Source organism: Cupressus sempervirens, chromosome 3 (assembly GCF_028749045.1).
Source record: "Cupressus sempervirens isolate cs-2001-9-10 chromosome 3, ASM2874904v1, whole genome shotgun sequence".
Lineage (NCBI taxonomy): Eukaryota > Viridiplantae > Streptophyta > Pinopsida > Cupressales > Cupressaceae > Cupressus > Cupressus sempervirens.
The window spans coordinates 1,016,974,871-1,016,997,535 of record NC_143120.1 but is presented as its reverse complement, the minus strand read 5'-3'; the positions used below and the strand labels follow the sequence as shown (position 1 = coordinate 1,016,997,535).

At 34.4% G+C, this 22,665-nt stretch overlaps 1 protein-coding gene and 1 pseudogene across 2 annotated transcripts; both read right to left on the bottom strand.

The window, feature by feature from the left end:
• Positions 1-425: 425 nt before the first annotated feature.
• On the bottom strand, positions 426-1,904 carry LOC149570219 (glucan endo-1,3-beta-glucosidase pseudogene; annotated as a pseudogene). Its single transcript, XR_016362897.1, has one exon. The product of XR_016362897.1 is annotated as a glucan endo-1,3-beta-glucosidase pseudogene (transcript).
• Positions 1,905-19,641: 17,737 nt separating this feature from the next.
• On the bottom strand, positions 19,642-21,120 carry LOC149570218 (glucan endo-1,3-beta-glucosidase-like). Its single transcript, XM_089822861.1, has 2 exons — positions 21,006-21,120; positions 19,642-20,890 (listed from the first exon to the last, which is right to left on the bottom strand). Exons 1-2 carry the CDS (start codon positions 21,016-21,018, stop codon positions 19,890-19,892), a joined length of 1,014 nt encoding a protein of 337 aa, XP_089678987.1. The 5' UTR covers positions 21,019-21,120; the 3' UTR covers positions 19,642-19,889.
• Between the last annotated feature and the right edge of the window lie 1,545 nt (positions 21,121-22,665).

Genomic DNA, 22,665 nt, shown 5'->3' with positions numbered 1-22,665 from the left:
ATTCTAATATACTTTTGTAAACTGCATTTAAAATTTAATTGTTTTCTTTAGCAGATAAAATTTGACCATCATTTATAGAAGCATAAAAAAAATATATTTTACACAATGGAGTGCTAATTCCAAGGTAATTACTATAGAGTTATCCATGTATTTATAAATGTTTGTTCACATTTATACTATTTCATAAGGACTAATATGAACTCTTAATTTTATTGTTCTCCTACTTTATTTACAGTTATAACATTTAGATTGTGAAAATATCTAGCCCATTTTTTTAATCACTGAGAGTGGAGGTATCCTTGATTTGACATTGAATTAGTATATTTTATTAACGATTTTATGTGGAGAGTGATTCTCTTTCATTAGTGAAATGTCGTTTTTATTTCCTTTCCAACGAAATACAAGTAATTCCTTAAAGTGACTAATTATATTCCAAACGATATCAAGCAAGTCTTATTATATTGAGGATCAATTATTACACTAAAGAAAAGGTGATACACTTCACTTATTTAGCAGTGGTAATTATTTACAATGTAAAGAAGGCATAGAAAGCCATGCGTTCTGCATTATTGGCGAGAGATAGATAATTATCCGGAGGACATAGCGGACCGAGACCTCTGTATTATTGGTGAGTGATAGATAGATAGATAATAATCCGGAAAGATTCCACTACCTAGTATGGGGTGGGGGTGAAGTCGACGGGGTAGACGGGAGTTTTGTTGGGATAGAAGAGGCCGAAATGGCGCTGGACATCGGGGCCGGACTCGATGTTGTGGTTGAAGAGGGAGAAAATGTAGGCGTGGATGGGGTTTCCAGGCCTCCTGGGCGTTCCCTGGTTGGAGGAGACATGCCTGATGAGGTTGTTATTGTACGCCCTGGCGTTGTCCACGGTTGCCACCCCATCATCTCCCGCAGAGGGCCACCCGCTCTCCGTAATGAGCAGGGGTAGACGTGGATGTCCCTCTCTTTCAAGCGCGGCAATGACAGAGTCCACCGTCGCGTCGAACAAATTCCTGTACTGAAGACCTCCGTCGTGCACCACCGGGGCGGAGGGTTTGAAGAGCGCATAGTCCAAGGATATCTGGTCCCTGTTGCCCGCGTAGGTATAATAAGGGTACACATTCACCATGAATGGAGAGCCGTTGTCAGCCAAGAACTTTAGCAGAGGGCGGAGTGTGCTCTTTAGATCGTTGCGGAACTCACCCTGAGAGGGGCGCGGATCATAATAAGAATCTCCCGCTCCCGCCAGCACAGATGAGGCCGCCTGGGTGGTGGAGACCTTTATATCCTTGTCCAGATTGGCCTTGCGCAGTGCGGTCTGAATGTTTCGTATTGCGGGGAGGAGATGTGAGACGTATCTCTCGTTTCCGTAATGCAGCACCTCGTTTCCCACCGAAATGTATTTGATGTTGGCGGCCGGGTAGAAGGAGCCAACGTTGTCCCTCACCCACCCATTGGCTGCCGCCTGGTTGCTCGCAACCTTCTCGAGCTCCTCGTTCCTCAATCCAACTATTACTTCTTCTATGCCCGTCTTCTCCAGGGCTCTCAGAGCTTCGACGCGATCATGATCATGTGCCTCCAAAATCCTCACTTTCCCGATGTTGTGGCGCTTCAGCAGCTCCACCACCTCGCGCGGGCTGGGTACATTCCCCGATGTTCCATAGCACACTCCCACTGCACGGGGCATTCAACATTAGAAAATATTCTAATAACAATCACAATCAAAACATACTGCGCCACCGATCTTCCAATTACAATTCTAACAGCAACTTATCTAATGTATACATACCTCTGGCGGCCATAGTTACTCCTCAACTAATTCGGACAAACTGATATCTTTGGAAAAAAGCTAAATATTAATGGCTACGATTTTGGTTGTAGGATGCAATACTTGTGATACTTAGTGAATGAAAACCACAAGGCCCGATTGGGTATTTATAGTTTGCAATCGAGTCGGTCATTGCGGCAAACCATTTGTACATATACTTTGCCACCAGATGCTATGGAAACCATTTAAAGTGCAAACTCTTCAACCCCCCTTATCCCAATAACACGACTACATTCAGTTTCAATTGTTGGAATATAACGCGGATGCATCTTTTAACCTGCTCACGGTTCTACGAGGCTCAATGTCTATCTATCTTCAGGAATAGAATTCAACAGATTAGAGTTTCCGCATAAGATATCTATGCTTTGACAATCGAACATACAGTCCACGTAATTATCTCGATCGCCTCGATCACACGAAACATTTTTACCCATTTGACCTGCAATACGGATTACAATTTCAACCTCAACTCGCCACAAGCTCCACATCACTAGTTTGTACAGCCAAATGACACATATAGCTGATCTTCTCGCCGCAACATCCAGAGTTCTAGTTGCCGCGTACGGTGAAAGAATTGCAGGTTATTTGTATCTCAAACACTTCTTAATTCAACCATAGATCCTGACGAGGACACTTGGGACTTTGACTTGTTATTAAAACGTCATTCCAAGACATTGACAATGTTTGGAAGTTTCTTTTCACTAAATAAATAAAATAAGTAGTTGTTATTATACTTAATTTACGTTCTTTGTGCAATTTTAATCTGTAGTCAATTTTAATTTACATATGATATTATATTAGAAAAAATATTTTTAATATTTTATTTTAATTTAAATCTAAAATTTAAAATATATTTCAGACAGTAAGAAACATAATCTTTTAATTTATCATTGATCATTTGAAATCTATAGCAATCTATCCTTACTTGGATTTCTTTTGTTTCTCTTCAAATTTTCCTAAATCAATGATATTCGTCCACTAGCTTAGTCTTGAAAATCAAAGGGTTTATGACTTGCCTCTTTAAAGTTACAAATAGTTTAATCCCCAAGTTATTCAACAATAATCTACCCTCCACAATGCATCATAATTAGATATTAAATGTATCCAATGATGGTGATCCTTCTCATTGGTTGGATCATATTAACTATCTCATTCCTACAATATATCTGTCACTTCATGTGGAAGAAATTATTTCACAATTCATTTTATAAACTGCAAGCGATTTTCTAGAAGTTAAATCCCAGGCCTAGCATTTCCCACAATTACTAGGATCCCAAATCATCCTTGAGAATTAATAAATTTTAGGATTCAATTATCCTTGTCATGGAGTTATGGTTCTCCTATGCTAGTTTGATTTTATTTAGAGTTAAAAATTGTGTGGCAAATTAAAATTTTCAATTTTCTCAATCATTCTCAAATCTTTACTCAAATAATATCCTTGGAAACCTTTGTACCAATCATTTCCTTGACTTCCTTCCTAGGATAATTGTTCAATGCTTGATAAGTTCGATATCATTTGTCTATAGTACTATACATTAATACCATATTCTTCTTCATAAAGTTAAAGATAAGTTAATTTTACTAACAAAGCTAAAATATTCATAGGTAACTTCACATATGCAAGAGAAAGAAGCACACATGGCTAGTAAAAAATCAAGTGCAAAACAAAAAAAATCAAATTACTTGTGCTAGGATGCAGACTCTAGTGGAAAATATATTGCATTGATTTATATACTTGATTACACTACTAGAACTCGATCACTTTAGTTGTTCAAATGGTAAGAATTCAAAAAAATTTGCATTCAATTTTTTTAAAAGCCTATGTGCAAGTTTTGGGTAACCAATGTATCGGATATGCGATAAGGTTGTGTAATGTTTTTTCCTTTGCATTAGTATTAGGATTGGAAGCAAAAAGTCAACGCAAATTGCAAAACACTTTTTGGATGTTGTTAGACTAGTTTTTTTTTCTCATCACCATTTTTTGGCCCACCATGATCCTGTACATAACCTTTAGTAACTATATAACTGATAGTTTGGTAACAAACTATTATGCACTTTCACACTTTAAAATGTATTATTGCAACACAACATCCTAGTTTATAAATAATTCTTTACGAAAAAGTATAATATTTAATCTCTCTATCTTTCCATGCTAGTTTAAATGATGTAGCACAAGGGAAGGTCTATCCCTTGAGATTTTTATATTCCTCTAGCTGTCTACTATTTCCTTCTCTATAGTTGGTTCTAGGACTCGTCAACTTTCTCACAAGATATAAAGAAATTAAATACATATTGTGGTCAATCACAAAACTTGAGATCAAAATAGAAAAGTACCATTTTTTTATTTAAAATATTATTCACTGGGGTAAATAAATATTTATTGCTAGGTTTAACCCCAAAAAAGGGCGCCACGATTTTTTTCTTGTTTTCATCTGAGGCCTCTTCTCTTTTAGGGTTGTAATGTCCTTTGCATATAATTTTGAATATTCTCCCTCAAGGATGTTGGAAAAGTCGATCTATCCTAGGATCCATGAGTTCCTCCATAATTTTGTAAAAAAAATCTTCATACCCATCCTCTATAACTACATATGTATGACTGTTTAGAGAACCTAAAAGCTGGTTATTTCTATTGAGTTCCACTATCAAGGGTCTATCATCAAAAGCATAGGAAAAACTTCTATCTCTCACTATAACCTATACAAACCCTTGCTTCATTCCACCCATCCCCTCCACTTCAATAATCATTTCATGATAATAAAAATTAGGTTCCGTATATTCTAAGATATATTTTTGGTATATTATATCAATAATAAAGTAAAAAATTAAATTGTTTTTCTCAAATTTAACATCATGATCTATTTTTAACTATTTATGTTTCTACAAATGCCAATGACATTTTATTTATTGAAGAAAAATATGAAAATTTTAAGGTTATTTAGACAAATAGATTAGAAAAGCTCAAACTTCATTTTAATGGCCTTGATTTTTTTTTTGAAGTGGTTTATTGAATTATTTGACAAGTTGGAGCTATTAGCATAGTATAGCAATCACTTTAGTTTCATTTTGTCAACAATTCTTTCAAATTATTCTATCATTTCTTAATGGTATCGTTACATTTTCAACTTATTTTTATTGTGACCCTCTTTTATGAAGAGGTTCCTATTAATTTTGAAACATATCCAAATTTTATCATTCAACTATATAAAGAGAAAGAAATGTATTCAAAAAATTTGTTCAAGGAATATTTATGCATTTTCCCCATTCTAACTAAGCTTATTTCCATTTTTTTTTTTGATATATGATGGAAAATCACATTGGAAACTTTCTGTAATAAATCCAAAGTCTTAAAAATTGGTTGATCGGTGGGTTCCAGATATAGACAATGATTGGTAGGATTTTCTTAAGATTTGGAGAAAGAATTAATTAACTCCTCTTTAAATTTTAAGAGGGACACCAACTAGAATTCTAATATTTCTTAATAATATCTTCGTGTATATAATATTTAATCCGTAGTATTGATAGGTAAAATTAATATTGCTTCTTTCTTATTTACTCCTTCATCTAGTATTCATTTAGGAATAATTTATATACTCATAAAAAGAAGAGAGTTCTATGATTGATGATGATTGATCTACATATTCTTTACCTTTTCAAGGGGGAAATTACATAGAGTATGAAAATTTATAGTAGATAATAGATTGGAAGAAACCTTATCATAAATAAGATAGGAAGAAGACAAGAGAAGGTTGAACATGTTGTTGATTGCAACTTCTTCAAGAATTTCAAAGATCTATCATCTGGTTTTATGTTGAAACCACAAATTGGAGTCTTTCTATGAAGGAGTTGGCAGATTTGGTAGTTCTTCTAGACTACGTAAAAGTACAATTAGTTGCCACACTTATTAAAAGGACAAGGCTAACAAAACTAGAAATATTCAACTTGAATGACATAAACTTGCATTGTTTTTTGGAATTTGTGAACACTCTAAATTGATGAAATGTTTAAAATTGGATGAAGTTTATGATTTTTATTTTAGATATATTTTCTAAATTGGAATTTATATTAAAAAAAAAAATTAAGATAATTTTTAAACTGCAAAAAATTAGGGGTCTAGTTCCTACCAAACACTTATATACAAATAAACTGATTTATTTCTAATTTCAAAACATGTTATATATGACATATATAGATAGTTCATGAAGAATTTTTTTATGGTTTTTGACCTAGACTTTTCTCTTTTATAACAACTCCATACCAAATCATCTACAATTGTCATCTTTCATCTCCCACCATAATTCTCATAACATATATATCGAAATAAAAAACTAAAACATACATTCTTGAAGAGAACTTTCTCCTCTAGTACATAATATGTTTTTCAAACTTTTCTAATATAATTAACTATTTTATTTTCTTTCTCTGAATAACATCTTTATAACTGGAACGTATGGAAGGAAGAGAACAACCATATCTTTAGATATACAAGTACCCCTTTGGGAGTGGTCACACATAAAATTATGTGAGGATTTAGCGAGTGTTCCCTTAGCTCAAAATGGAAACCACCTCCTCACCACCCCCTCGCCCCCCATACACACACAAACACAAATTGAGTAGGACTCAATACATTTCTTTTGCACCAATCAAGTTATTGTGAGAATTTATAATTCCAAGTTCTAAAAACCTTGATAAAAATGATATGGAAGGTCATTCACCCTATATCTACTAAAAAATATGGAAAGAATAAATAATCATATCTTCAAAGCTACAATTACTCTTCTAGGAGTGGTCACACATAAAACTTTTAGAGGATTTTGAGTAAGTGTACCCTTAGTTGGAAATTTAAACCGCCTACTCACTCCCCCACACAAATTGAGTGGATTGGGCACAGTTTTGGGGCATCAATAAAGTTATTAAGAGAATTGATAATACTAACTTCCAGAAAAGATAGCAAACTAAGTGGCAGCCACCTCCCTTGAACTAGATGAAATTCAATTTTGATGGGTCTAAGCATTGGGTGGACACTGTGTTGGGAGGAATAATATAGAGTGCACAAGGAGCTTGTATCAACAAATATTGTAAAAAATGTGGAAGACTTTTGAGTAATGAGGCAAAAGTGCATGGACTTGTGTGGGGAGTGCAACTAGCTAGTAGCATGAAAATTCAAAACTTGCTTGTGGAGGGAGATTATTCGTTAGTCATTAAGATTATCAAGAGGGATATTATGATGAGTTGGTATGCCACCTTGATTATAAGTGGTAAATCAAGATAAAATTTCATAATATCATCAATGCTTAATTTTGGTAGAATGAGCATGAAGATCTTCCGATGGTGATCAAATCAGTTGTTGAAAAAGAGGCCTTTCACTCATGGAGTACAATTTTCTAGCGTACGACAGTGATAGTCTCGTCACAATGAACTTGGTGATGGCTATTAGTATGACCAAAAAATTATTTGGTTTGTTTGGTGGGTAGTGTCATCATGGTGCTAAGTTTGAATGAGGCCTTTATGCTGATAAACACATGTGATGCTACCTTTAGATAAAATGTGGTAATCATTACTTGTGATGGGAATTGGAAAGTCATTATTCAATGCAATAATTGGGGTGATATTTTACATCATCCAAGATGGATTTCCAAATCTTGAGACTGGGCTTCAAAAGGAAATTAGAAATATATTATTATCTTGCAACTTAAGAACAAATATTATCCTAAATCAAAACCTATAGAACCTAAGTGGCCGTTCTTCACTCTGGATTTTCATAATTTTAAGCTTCGGCACCTAGTGTATTACGATTCACCTCTAGTTTTTTTGAATATTTTGTTGAAGTGGGTGAAGGATATGGCATTCAAACTTAAGGAAGGGGAAGAAGATCCGATTGGATACCTTGATGAAGATAAAGTTATGGAGGGAGAGAATTTGAGAATTGAACCATCAAGAATTAAGAGAGATATTATGGAAGACATAGCCATGTGGCCACATTTGAAGGAAGATGGATTCATCCCTTTCATGGAGAGCATCAAGGGCCATGATGAGATGCTCACGAGGCACTTTGTGGACTCTTTGAAGAAGTGTTAGGTTACTATTAATGGAATCTCTTTTGAGGTCATTCAAGATTTGAGAGCCAACACAAATATCATGTCAATGGAAGTAAAATCATGGAGGAAGAAGGCTAGAGTGGCAAATGAGATGAGCCTCAAAAACTTCTTTTTCTTGGACAAAACCTATATCTATTTCCATGGTGGTTTCGTGCAAGAAAATCTTCCAAAACTATGGGATATGGTATTCTATGTTATAGTATGATATGGTAGCATGTAGGATAGATTCAAGGTCTTCTATTACTACCACTTTCCTATTCTTAACCATTTTCAGAACAAGGATTGTATTTCCTTCATTTTTCTCCAATTACATTCTATAGAAGATTGCATGTGGAATATTAGGAATAAATGTGAGGAAGGAAACAATTAAATTATTTATCTTCAAGCACTAATTTTCTATCTCTTTAAATATTAAAAGTCCCTTCGCCCTCATATCCTTAGCTTGCATACTTTACCCTTAAAAATTAGTGGTCAAAGTTCTTCCCACCCACCATCAAACCCAAGGTTGATGAAGAACTCATTGCCTTGGCTAAGAAAAGCGAGAAGGAAAAATTAAAATCCTTAATGACGAGAATATAGGTACCACCTGTAGGAAGGGAATCACATGGGTGAGCAAAAAACTAAGCAATAAAAAACCCCTTGACAATTCCCAGAATGTTTAAACTGGACAAATCTAGAAGGAAGTTAGGCCCTAGACCTAAAGATGTGGTGAGTAGAAGGAATTATGGGAAGAAGAAGAGGAATAAAATGATAGCAAGGGTAAGAATGAGGATGTCATGGAGAAGGTTCAAAATAGTCCCTTCCTCTCTAAAGTTTTAGAAACTTTGAAAAGTGATGCCCAAACTCTAGATTCTGGGAAATATTAGAATGTTGAAGAGAAGGGAATGGTCACTTTATTGATCAAGATGTGTAACTTTGGTAGCAAACCCAGGCGGAGGTCACTCAAGGAGATGGGGACCAAAAGGGTAAGGACTTGGGGGGAGATCATACTTAACGAAAATATTCCAAAGTGAAAAGAAATGATAAAGTGTAGGGAAATTTGGAGGTGGAGAAGCTGGAGAGGTCCATTACTGAACTAATAAAAAAGAGCATAGACCTAGACGATAAGTTTGATAGGGTTTCCAATTTCTCAGTGTGTGTTATGCACTCAACAACCACTACCCTTTATCTCATGTAGACTAACAAGGATGGTGTAACCAATGAAGAAGAAGTGGAGGCTATTTGCTCTCTATACAACTTCATGGCTAATGATTGGCTCCACCTACTCTTGGAGAAACAATAAGAAGCCAATTTAATAGGTTTGAGAAACAAATAACTACATTCATCATTTCCTTTTAACCATACCATTAGTCGCTAATGCTAAGTTTAATTTTATAAACAATAAAAATTTTTAAGAATAATTCCCTTTGGAATCAAATTCATCGATTTATTTCATTGAGGAAAAATAGGTTGTGACATCCCTCCCCTCTTAGGAGATGCATCGTCCTCGATGCTTGAAGAATATTGCATCCATAATCAAAGAGAACCATTTTCACAATTTGGCTTCCAATGTTTCAATGCTTGAAATTATGCATATATTTTGATTAAGAAATTATAAAAATCAACAAGATTGTGTACCATCTACTTCAACAAAATTGTCAAATTTATCACTTGAATGAAATGTAATTGTCATTAGATATATTAACATAGAACCTTTCATAACACATAATTGAACTAACACATAATTGAAGTAACACAATTCATGGAGAAACATACATACTTTGAATTATTTAATCATTTGAAGAAATTTCCTATGTGAGTGTGTGAATTCCATTACCATTCTATAGTTTTACAGGGTTAGGCTACCTCTCTCCGACAATATTCCCCCTTTCTGATAATGTGTCGTTCCCTCTGTTACATTACAAGAACAACACCCAATGTCAGTCCATCATATATTATAAATCAAATTGACCTTCCAATGAAATATAAAATCATATACTTCCTTATCTCAAGAAGTCTCAAATTTTGTACATTTGACTTAAAATCACATGATATCACACACATACCTATGCACTTACCATACCTTGGCATCACCTGGGGATTTTTCCTTGCTAGTAGGTACTTCTTATCCACATCCTGCCATACTAATTAGTATCTCAAGGAGATCAACTCCAATATTAGTAGTCAAAAATTTTGTTCAACTTTATGACTTCTTAACTCATCTTATAATCACAAGCCATATGTACCATACATACCATCTAACATGTGCTCGCTAAGTGAGTAATTGTCCACATCAATAGACCAGTGTCCTCGAAACATAATCAAGTAATGCAATCTAATTACATCTAAGTCATCCTCATTAGATCATCAGGAAAAATAATGACATGCACATATAAAATGATTAATGTAATCATTAACATTTAATCATCATTATGCATCTTAACGTGTCATATAGCTCCAAATTAACAACATATATTTAACAAATATTATAGATAGATCAAGGATAGAATGTCTCACAATCAAATATGTCAAGTAGCATTAATCCAAGTTCTACACCAATAGATAATTCAACCAAATCCTAAACAAAAAAGTCAACCAAAGGGTCTAAGTCTATGTTGAACACCATATCGACTAGTAGTCAAACAGATAACTCAAGATGACTACATCGTTGATCATTATTCATTGACCAAATTGACAAAATAAAAGGTGTTAACAACATTCTATAAAGTAAAAGTCACATGCATGGTGGATCATCACATATACATAACACCAATGCAAAAATATTATCAAAATAGATACATAAGTGTTTCCATCCTCATAGAAAGACCATATTTTCATACACTTGCCACATAGGCAAAAAAGTCAAATAGAGTTAGTCAAAATTTGTCTACAATTAGTTGAATCAACAAGTAGATACAATATCTTCCAATTAAGTTTGCAACTTCATTCTACTTTCCAACATTCATGTCAAAATGATAGGTGTAATTTTTTTTCCTATCCAATTATCAACCAAATTGTCGAACACAACATATCATCACATGACTATCCCATAAATGAAAATATGAAAAGAATCACATAAATAAGAAAACTATAGCTTGATTAGTTAACATTTGTTTCACTGCCATAATCAAGGATTAACAATAATTATCCATTTACAAATGTAACTCATGACATTATCTAAGGAATCTATCCATCAAATGCATGATTTACTAAATATACGAAGTATAATGTAAAGCATCATACCTCACTGGCCATCATAGAAAATGCAGACCTACATGTCGGACATGGAACAATAGGCACATCATACGAGCACAGTGTCATCTATCATATGGTCAGCACCATTAAGTAAATCATCTAGGTATGCTCACTAATCACTTGCAAGGATCAGTAATCCAATTTTTATCAATTGAGTGACCTTAGGCCCGCACGCCCATTTTGTCAACATAGTGTGCTTAACCAACATATAAGAACATGTTGCGATGTATGGCCTTTATGCCATTAAATCATCAAATAATGACGTAATTAAGTACATCTCAAATGATGAGATAAACAATCAAACTAAGATGACATTTTCATTGTGTTCTTCAGTGAATCCAATCTCCAAAGCTATAGGACATCTCCCACCTACTTCCTGAGACAGAAGTTTGGCCCAGATGCTTTAACCTCACCAACCATAGAGTGACACTTTCCTCAAAATTCTTCCTAACACGAAGAATTCCACGACCCTAGCACGAGAAGCCTAGCTTCTAGAATAAAGGGCGTCCCAATTTTTATTTGGGGATGGTACGTTATCCTTCAACTATTGAATGAAGGGCGTCCAAATTTTTATTTTTATTTTTTGTTTCCTTGAGTTATTATTTCCTTTAATTTAGAATCCCTGATAGCAATACAAGAGGGAGATGTGGTTAAAGGTGGAAACCCAATCAAGTAAGACACTCACTCAGACAGAATGTTCAATCCTTACTTAGATTGAATCTATCAATGTTCATCTAATTCTTTCCACACATATACACAAAGCTGATTTAGTGAGAAGGAATATAATAAAGAAATGGAACCTAAAGTTTAGAGGTCAATGCTTGTCAACTTCATAGCTTGATTCCTTGGTTCCTCCGGGTTCTATCCGAAGCTCACTGGTATAGCTGCAGTAACTTTCCTTGGCAAATAGAGATCTCACACCATCTCTAGCCTAATCTTCCCCACCCTTGGTCATGCCAATTCCGCTATCCACAATACTTAGGCACTTGTTTGATTTTTTAGGAATAATTTGAATGAGAAGATCAGGTTGAGCATCCAATTTGCTATTACCCATTAGCCGTTCAAACCGAATCTTGTCCAAAGTATCAGAAGCATTGCCGATAAGTTCCTGAAGAAAAATCTCAATGTTACTATAAAAGGTGTTAATAATGAGACTCAAAAGCTGATTAATTTTGGCCTGAAATGAAAAGGTCTCAAATTCTCCCATATTTACATCTACCATTGCCGATTTGACAGTAGCAAGCACTCGCCTCTAGATTAAAGCTCAGGAAAAATAGAAAAGGGCTTCACAAATATGGACCGTACTAAAGCCAAAATTGAACTCTCTACCCCCCTACATCAGATATGCACATGAAATATTAGTAAGTATTCATTCCTCTCCCCAATTACTCACCTTAGATATGAGAAAATAACTCAGCACAACAAGAATCAGGTACTCAACTGAGTTACTCTAACCATCCAGATTCGTGGCAGTGCACAAAATTTGATAAGAAGCAAATTTAATAGGTTTGAGAAACAAATAACTACATTCATCATTTCCTTTTAATCATACCATCAGCCGCTAATGCTAAGTTTAATTTTATAAACAATAAAAAGTTATAAGAATAATTCCATGTGGAATTAAATTCACCGATTTATTTGGTTCAGGGAAAATAGGTTGTGACAGTTGTCCCTCACCCACTCGTTAGCTGCCATCTGGTCACTTGCAACCTTCTTGAGCTCCTCATTCCTCACTCCCACTACTACTTCTTCTATGTTAGTCTTCTCTAGGGCTCTTAGAGCTTCCACGTGATCGTGTGCTTCTAAAACCATCACTTTCCCAATGTTGTGTACTCCAGTAACTCCATCATTGTCAACCTTAAACATCACACACTAAGGAAGAAATTAAGCTAGGAAAAGTAAGTCAAACTTTGACTATTTAACACTTTTACACTAAAAATCAAGTCTTAGTGTGATGTTTAAACTCCATCACTTTTTACAGGCTGGGTACATTCCCCAATGTTCCATAGCACACTCTCACTGCACGGGGCTATAGATGCATCTTTTAACCTTCTCACAGTTCTACGAGGATTAATGTCTATCTATCTTTAGGAATTGAATTCAACAAATTAGAGTTTTTGCATAGGAATATAAGAAAGATATATATATTCTGACCATCGATCATACAACCACATTATTTTACTCCATCCATTCATAATAGAGAACAACATGCAACTATTTTACTCGGATCACAATTTGAATTTCATCTCACCACCATATCCACATCAATAGTTTCCACATATGGTGGAAGAATTGTAGGTTATTTTCATCCAACTACATTTAGAATATACTTAAGTTATTACGAAATTAGGAACTATAACTTATTTCAAACACTCCCTCTACATGTATCACTCGAATGATGGGTTTTCATGCAAAGTGAAAGTACTTCGGCATTGACACTAGTTATCAACACATCATTCCATGTGGTTGTGAAAGTTAAGAGGTTTCTTTTAAATAAAGAAAGAAAGGAGTCGTTAGATTAGATTTAGGTTCTGGGAATCGGGTGGTGAATAAAAGCGCTAATTTTCAACAAATCACTAAGGTAGTAGTTAGATTAGATTTAGGTTCGGGTGGTGAATAGGTCGAAATAGACAAGTAAATTTTCCAAAATGATAAAATAGATTATTATATATATTTTTAATTTTAAAATCATATATTTTTTTTAAAAATATCTATGATGGAAACATTTTAAACTTTCTAAGTTGTGACAACACATGGCCTTTGTATGATACTACATTCCCATATGAAAATTATATTAACTAAAATATTATATTGTTAAATAATTTGTAAGTTTGTAATGGTTAAAATTAGGAAATAGCCTACAACACAATGGTATCTAGGAGGTCTTGAGTTTGAATCTACTCAAGCTTCATAAAAAAAAATTAATCACAAAAAATAAATAAATTAATTTTAGCTTCGGCCTCTTATCGATCAAAAATAAAATAACATTATTATAATGGTTAAATTTTGTTATTCATGCTTTTGAAAGAAGAATTCCAATACAATGATATATTAAAAAATGACATACTTTTCTAGAAAATTCCCTTTATCCATTTAAATGCTTACACATTCCAACACATTTCCCTATTTTTTGCACAAATAAATATTACCAACTCTTACATATCAGGAAAGAAAAGATTAGACAATGATTGTCTAGGAAATCAAAAGAATTTGGCTTTGCAATGCATTCGATCAATATTACAATTTTCAAGCAAAATATTAACTATAATTCACTTATATGTAAAAAGTTATCAGTAAGGATGATGATTTGAGCATGAGATGAGAAGACCACCTAGGAAGGGGACACCTTTACACACTAAAGAGGAAGGAATGAAAGACTCTTAGAAGGACTAGCTTAAAGTTTCAATGGAAGAGATATCAGGGAAAGATATACATGATAGAAATATGTTCAAGGACAAGGAATCTTGAAATTATAATTGTTAGAAAGGGATCAAAAGATTAGATATTCCTAATACTTGAGAGCTTGAGAAATGCTAAAGGGATGCGGGAAAAGAGGAGGAGAATACAAATATGCCTTATTTACACACAAAAAAAGAAATAATTTTCTAGAAACTACAATGTTGGTCCACTACAGAGTCACTATAAGAATGGGACATGACAAGTAAACATAATGAAACATTTATTTCCCTCTTTTTTCTTTCCAATTTTTTGAACCTTACAAACCTTAGTGTTGCAGATTTGAACTCAACCATTATAATGATTGAATTAAGTGTACATAAAATAAATTAAAGGTCCATAAAAATGGATCTTTAGTGTTTTAAATCTAATTATATAAATTTTAATTAAAAAATTTCTTATATTTCTTTAGGTAAAAGTACATGATTAATTTTTTAACAGTTGCATAACTTATCACAAACTTTGTTGAATTCCATATTTTTTTATAGTTTACTTTAACTTAGACAGACACATAAAATCTTTTGAGAAAAGGATTTCAATGCATTAGTATATTAAGAAAATGACATATTTTCCAGAAAATCTAGGCATCTCTCCTTGTTCTATAGAGAAATTTATTGTATACTTTTTAATACATTCATCCCTTTGCCTATTTAAATGTTTACACATTCTAATATATTTCCTTGTTTGTTATACAAAAAAATACTACCAACTCTTAGAGCTCATGGAAGAGCACAATCAACAATGGTCATATAGGAGACTAAAACAACATGGTTTTGAATTGCATTGGGTCAATAGTCATCTAGGAGACTAATTTGAACATCATTTTTTATTTTCATTAGGTCAATAGTTTGACATGGTACTTCCAGATTAATGCCCCAACAATGACCAAGCCTTCTCAACCCATCCTTACAAAAGACCTTTTGCATACTCTATGCATGGGTGAGACACCATTATCCTTTATTATTTTGAAATACGAAATCTATTTAATTTTTTGAAGTTTCCACTTAATTAAAAACTACATCATGGGTTATCCAGAACTAGTCACCTTGGGCTCTAACGTCGATTGTGTGCCACCCTTCACACTTTGGTCCTAGAAGGACCCTCCTATGCTCCAAATGAAAGTCAAGAAATGAATAAAACAAAAATATTTTATTTTTCTTTAGATGTTTCAAAAAACTTAATATGAATCTTTCAAGCCTTAGAGAAAGAATTTGAAATGCCCTCCTGACACCATTTCATAACTAGAAGCCCGATAAATTGTATTTATTATTTTATCCTTATTTCTTTATAAATTATCAACTAATCTATTACTTTTTTTCAATAAGAAGAGGGTGATCTTGAACTTGATATATTAAATAAGAGTCATTACATTCCTCGATGTTGTGGCGCTTCAGCAGCTCCACCACCTCGCGCGGGCTGGGTACATTCCCCGATGTTCCATAGCACACTCCCACTGCACGTGGCATTCAAAATTAGAAAATATTCTAATAACAATCACAATCAAAACATACTGTGCCACCGATCTTCCAATTACAATTCTAACAGCAACTTATCTAATGTATACATAACTCTGGCGGCCATAGTTACTCCTTAACTAATTCGGACAAACTGATATCTTTGGACACGACTACATTCAGTTTCATTTGTTGGAATATAACGCGGATGCATTTTTTAACCTGCTCACGGTTCTACGAGGCTCAATGTCTATCTATCTTCAGGAATAGAATTCAACAAATTAGAGTTTCTGCATAAGATATCTATGCTTTGACAATCGAACATACAGTCCACGTAATTATCTCGATAGCCTCGATCACACGAAACATTTTTACCCATTTGACCTGCAATACGGATTACAATTTCAACCTCAACTAGCCACAAGCTCCACATCACTAGTTTGTACAGCCAAATGACACATATAGCTGATCTTCTCGCCGCAACATCCAGAGTTCTAGTTGCCACGTACGGTGGAAGAATTGCAGGTTATTTGTATCTTCAGGAATAGAATTCAAAAGATTAGAGTTTCTGCATAAGATATCTATGCTTTGACAATCGAACATACAGTCCACGTAATTATCTCGATCGCCTTGATCACACAAAACATTTTTACCCATTTGTCCTGCAATACGGATTACAATTTCAACCTCAACTAGCCACAAGCTCCACATCACTAGTTTGTACAGCCAAATGACACATATAGCTGATCTTCTCGCCGCAACATCCAGAGTTCTAGTTGCCGCGTACGGTGGAAAGCTAAATATTAATGGCTACGATTTTGGTTGTAGGATGCAATACTTGTGATATTTAGTGAATGAAAACCACGAGGCCCGCTTGGGTATTTATAGTTTGCAATCGAGTCGGTCATTTCGGCAAACCATTTCTACATATACTTTGCCACCAGATGCTATGGAAACCATTTAAAGTGCAAACTCTTCAAACCCCCTTATCCCAATAACACGACTACATTCAGTTTCATTTGTTGGAATATAACGCGGATGCATTTTTTAACCTGCTCACGGTTCTACGAGCCTCAATGTCTATCTATCTTCAGGAATAGAATTCAACAGATTAGAGTTTCTGCATAAGATATCTATGCTTTGACAATCGAACATACAGTCCATGTAATTATCTCGATTGCCTCGATCACACGAAACATTTTTACCCATTTGACCTGCAATACGGAATACAATTTCAACCTCGACTAGCCACAAGCTCCACATCACTAGTTTGTACAGCCAAATGACACATATAGCTGATCTTCTCGCCGCAACATCCAGAGTTCTAGTTGCCACGTACGGTGGAAGAATTGCAGGTTATTTGTATCTCAAACACTTCTTATTTTATACTTATTTCTTTATAAATTATCAACTAAACTATTACATTTTTTCAATAAGAAGAGGGTGATCCTGAACTTGATATATTAAATAAGAGTCATTAAATTTTAAGATGAGATTTGAAACATTACTAAGGCTTCTAACATTACTAGAAAAACATATAAATACCTAGTATACTGATTAAAACAAAACACAATTCGGTGAACCTTAAAATGATTAAAGTAAAATATAACTTTTTCTATTAAATTGGAATTCCTAGAGATATTAAATCGAAAGAACTAATACAACACTCTATTTTTTGAAAGAGTGACCATTAATACCACCTAGAGGAAAATTAGATATAGAGGAGGTTGTGTAATGCGTGTTTAACGAGAGTTTTTAATTCTTTGTAAAATTAATTAATAAATATCTTTTTAATCCATAAAAGATCGAAGCCTTATAGATTATATTAACATAAAATTTACAAAATCTCAGTTCAAATAGGCACTGGCAGAAAAGAACATAGAAAGAAAGCCTCTAGTCTTGCTTGGGACTAGGGGTCCTATATAGTGTACAAAGTTAAAAGGTGTGTTCCCTAGTTTCCCTAGTAGAAAAATAACAACTGATGAAGAATTACACATATACAAAGATAATATATAATAATAGAATTCTCTAGAAAATGTGGCATGAATGTGAAATTTGGAATTATTTAATTGAGGAATTAGAATACAACCAAATATTACTTAAAAACCACCAATAGCTCATTCTTAGCTACAATTTAATAGTTAGTCCAAGTTTCTTGATCAAGACTATTAGAATTTAAAATTACTACTATTTTTTTTTTTTTTTTTAGATGTTTCAAAAAATTTAATATAAATCTTTCAAGCCTTAAAGCTCATGACACCATTTGACAACTAGATGCCTGATAAATCATATTTATTATTTTATCCTTATTTCTTTATAAACTGTCAACTAAAATATTACATTTTTTCAATAAGAAGAGGGCGAGCCCAGACTTGATATATTAAATAAGAGCCATTACATTTCAAGAAGAATTTTGAAATATTAATAAGGTTTCTAACATTACTAGCAAAATATATATACTTAGTATACTATTAAAACAAAACACAATTTTATGAACCATAAAATGATTAAAGTAAATATAATTTTTTCTATATTCCAAGGAAATAACTATAGAGTTGTACATGTATTTATAAATGTTGGTTCGAATTTCTACCATTTCATAAGGACTAATAACTCTTAATTTTATTCCTCTCCTACTTTACTTGCACTTATTTTAACATTTAGACTGTGAAAATATCTAGCCCATTTTTTCATCATTGAGAGTGAAGGTATCCTTGATTTGAGATTGAATTACTATATTTGATTAATGATTTTATGCGGAGAGTAATTTTCTTTAATTAGTGAAATGCCATTTTTATTTCCTTTTCAATGAAATACAAATAATTCCTTAAAGTTACTCATTATATTCCAAATGATATCAAGCAAGTTTTATTATATAGAGGATCAATTGCACTAAAGAAAAAGGTGATACACTTCACTTATTTAGGAGTGGTAATTATTTACAATGTAGAGGAAGGCATAGAAAGCCATGCCTTCTACATTATTGGTGAGAGATAGATAATAATCTAGAGGACATAGCAGACCGAGACCTCTGTATTATTGGTGAGTGATAGATGGGTAGATAATAATCCGGAAAGCTCCAACTTGCAAAATAATTTAACACCCGACTTCAAAAATTAATTCAAGACCATCAAAGTTAATGTTGAGATATTCTAATATACTTTTGTAAACTGCATTTAAAATTTAATTGTTTTCTTTAGCAGATAAAATTTGACCATCATTTATAGAAGCATAAAAAAAATATATTTTACACAATGGAGTGCTAATTCCAAGGTAATTACTATAGAGTTATCCATGTATTTATAAATGTTTGTTCACATTTATACTATTTCATAAGGACTAATATGAACTCTTAATTTTATTGTTCTCCTACTTTATTTACAGTTATAACATTTAGATTGTGAAAATATCTAGCCCATTTTTTTAATCACTGAGAGTGGAGGTATCCTTGATTTGACATTGAATTAGTATATTTTATTAACGATTTTATGTGGAGAGTGATTCTCTTTCATTAGTGAAATGTCGTTTTTATTTCCTTTCCAACGAAATACAAGTAATTCCTTAAAGTGACTAATTATATTCCAAACGATATCAAGCAAGTCTTATTATATTGAGGATCAATTATTACACTAAAGAAAAGGTGATACACTTCACTTATTTAGCAGTGGTAATTATTTACAATGTAAAGAAGGCATAGAAAGCCATGCGTTCTGCATTATTGGCGAGAGATAGATAATTATCCGGAGGACATAGCGGACCGAGACCTCTGTATTATTGGTGAGTGATAGATAGATAGATAATAATCCGGAAAGATTCCACTACCTAGTATGGGGTGGGGGTGAAGTCGACGGGGTAGACGGGAGTTTTGTTGGGATAGAAGAGGCCGAAATGGCGCTGGACATCGGGGCCGGACTCGATGTTGTGGTTGAAGAGGGAGAAAATGTAGGCGTGGATGGGGTTTCCAGGCCTCCTGGGCGTTCCCTGGTTGGAGGAGACATGCCTGATGAGGTTGTTATTGTACGCCCTGGCGTTGTCCACGGTTGCCACCCCATCATCTCCCGCAGAGGGCCACCCGCTCTCCGTAATGAGCAGGGGTAGACGTGGATGTCCCTCTCTTTCAAGCGCGGCAATGACAGAGTCCACCGTCGCGTCGAACAAATTCCTGTACTGAAGACCTCCGTCGTGCACCACCGGGGCGGAGGGTTTGAAGAGCGCATAGTCCAAGGATATCTGGTCCCTGTTGCCCGCGTAGGTATAATAAGGGTACACATTCACCATGAATGGAGAGCCGTTGTCAGCCAAGAACTTTAGCAGAGGGCGGAGTGTGCTCTTTAGATCGTTGCGGAACTCACCCTGAGAGGGGCGCGGATCATAATAAGAATCTCCCGCTCCCGCCAGCACAGATGAGGCCGCCTGGGTGGTGGAGACCTTTATATCCTTGTCCAGATTGGCCTTGCGCAGTGCGGTCTGAATGTTTCGTATTGCGGGGAGGAGATGTGAGACGTATCTCTCGTTTCCGTAATGCAGCACCTCGTTTCCCACCGAAATGTATTTGATGTTGGCGGCCGGGTAGAAGGAGCCAACGTTGTCCCTCACCCACCCATTGGCTGCCGCCTGGTTGCTCGCAACCTTCTCGAGCTCCTCGTTCCTCAATCCAACTATTACTTCTTCTATGCCCGTCTTCTCCAGGGCTCTCAGAGCTTCGACGCGATCATGATCATGTGCCTCCAAAATCCTCACTTTCCCGATGTTGTGGCGCTTCAGCAGCTCCACCACCTCGCGCGGGCTGGGTACATTCCCCGATGTTCCATAGCACACTCCCACTGCACGGGGCATTCAACATTAGAAAATATTCTAATAACAATCACAATCAAAACATACTGCGCCACCGATCTTCCAATTACAATTCTAACAGCAACTTATCTAATGTATACATACCTCTGGCGGCCATAGTTACTCCTCAACTAATTCGGACAAACTGATATCTTTGGAAAAAAGCTAAATATTAATGGCTACGATTTTGGTTGTAGGATGCAATACTTGTGATACTTAGTGAATGAAAACCACAAGGCCCGATTGGGTATTTATAGTTTGCAATCGAGTCGGTCATTGCGGCAAACCATTTGTACATATACTTTGCCACCAGATGCTATGGAAACCATTTAAAGTGCAAACTCTTCAACCCCCCTTATCCCAATAACACGACTACATTCAGTTTCATTTGTTGGAATATAACGCGGATGCATCTTTTAACCTGCTCACGGTTCTACGAGGCTCAATGTCTATCTATCTTCAGGAATAGAATTCAACAGATTAGAGTTTCCGCATAAGATATCTATGCTTTGACAATCGAACATACAGTCCACGTAATTATCTCGATCGCCTCGATCACACGAAACATTTTTACCCATTTGACCTGCAATACGGATTACAATTTCAACCTCAACTCGCCACAAGCTCCACATCACTAGTTTGTACAGCCAAATGACACATATAGCTGATCTTCTCGCCGCAACATCCAGAGTTCTAGTTGCCGCGTACGGTGAAAGAATTGCAGGTTATTTGTATCTCAAACACTTCTTAATTCAACCATAGATCCTGACGAGGACACTTGGGACTTTGACTTGTTATTAAAACGTCATTCCAAGACATTGACAATGTTTGGAAGTTTCTTTTCACTAAATAAATAAAATAAGTAGTTGTTATTATACTTAATTTACGTTCTTTGTGCAATTTTAATCTGTAGTCAATTTTAATTTACATATGATATTATATTAGAAAAAATATTTTTAATATTTTATTTTAATTTAAATCTAAAATTTAAAATATATTTCAGACAGTAAGAAACATAATCTTTTAATTTATCATTGATCATTTGAAATCTATAGCAATCTATCCTTACTTGGATTTCTTTTGTTTCTCTTCAAATTTTCCTAAATCAATGATATTCGTCCACTAGCTTAGTCTTGAAAATCAAAGGGTTTATGACTTGCCTCTTTAAAGTTACAAATAGTTTAATCCCCAAGTTATTCAACAATAATCTACCCTCCACAATGCATCATAATTAGATATTAAATGTATCCAATGATGGTGATCCTTCTCATTGGTTGGATCATATTAACTATCTCATTCCTACAATATATCTGTCACTTCATGTGGAAGAAATTATTTCACAATTCATTTTATAAACTGCAAGCGATTTTCTAGAAGTTAAATCCCAGGCCTAGCATTTCCCACAATTACTAGGATCCCAAATCATCCTTGAGAATTAATAAATTTTAGGATTCAATTATCCTTGTCATGGAGTTATGGTTCTCCTATGCTAGTTTGATTTTATTTAGAGTTAAAAATTGTGTGGCAAATTAAAATTTTCAATTTTCTCAATCATTCTCAAATCTTTACTCAAATAATATCCTTGGAAACCTTTGTACCAATCATTTCCTTGACTTCCTTCCTAGGATAATTGTTCAATGCTTGATAAGTTCGATATCATTTGTCTATAGTACTATACATTAATACCATATTCTTCTTCATAAAGTTAAAGATAAGTTAATTTTACTAACAAAGCTAAAATATTCATAGGTAACTTCACATATGC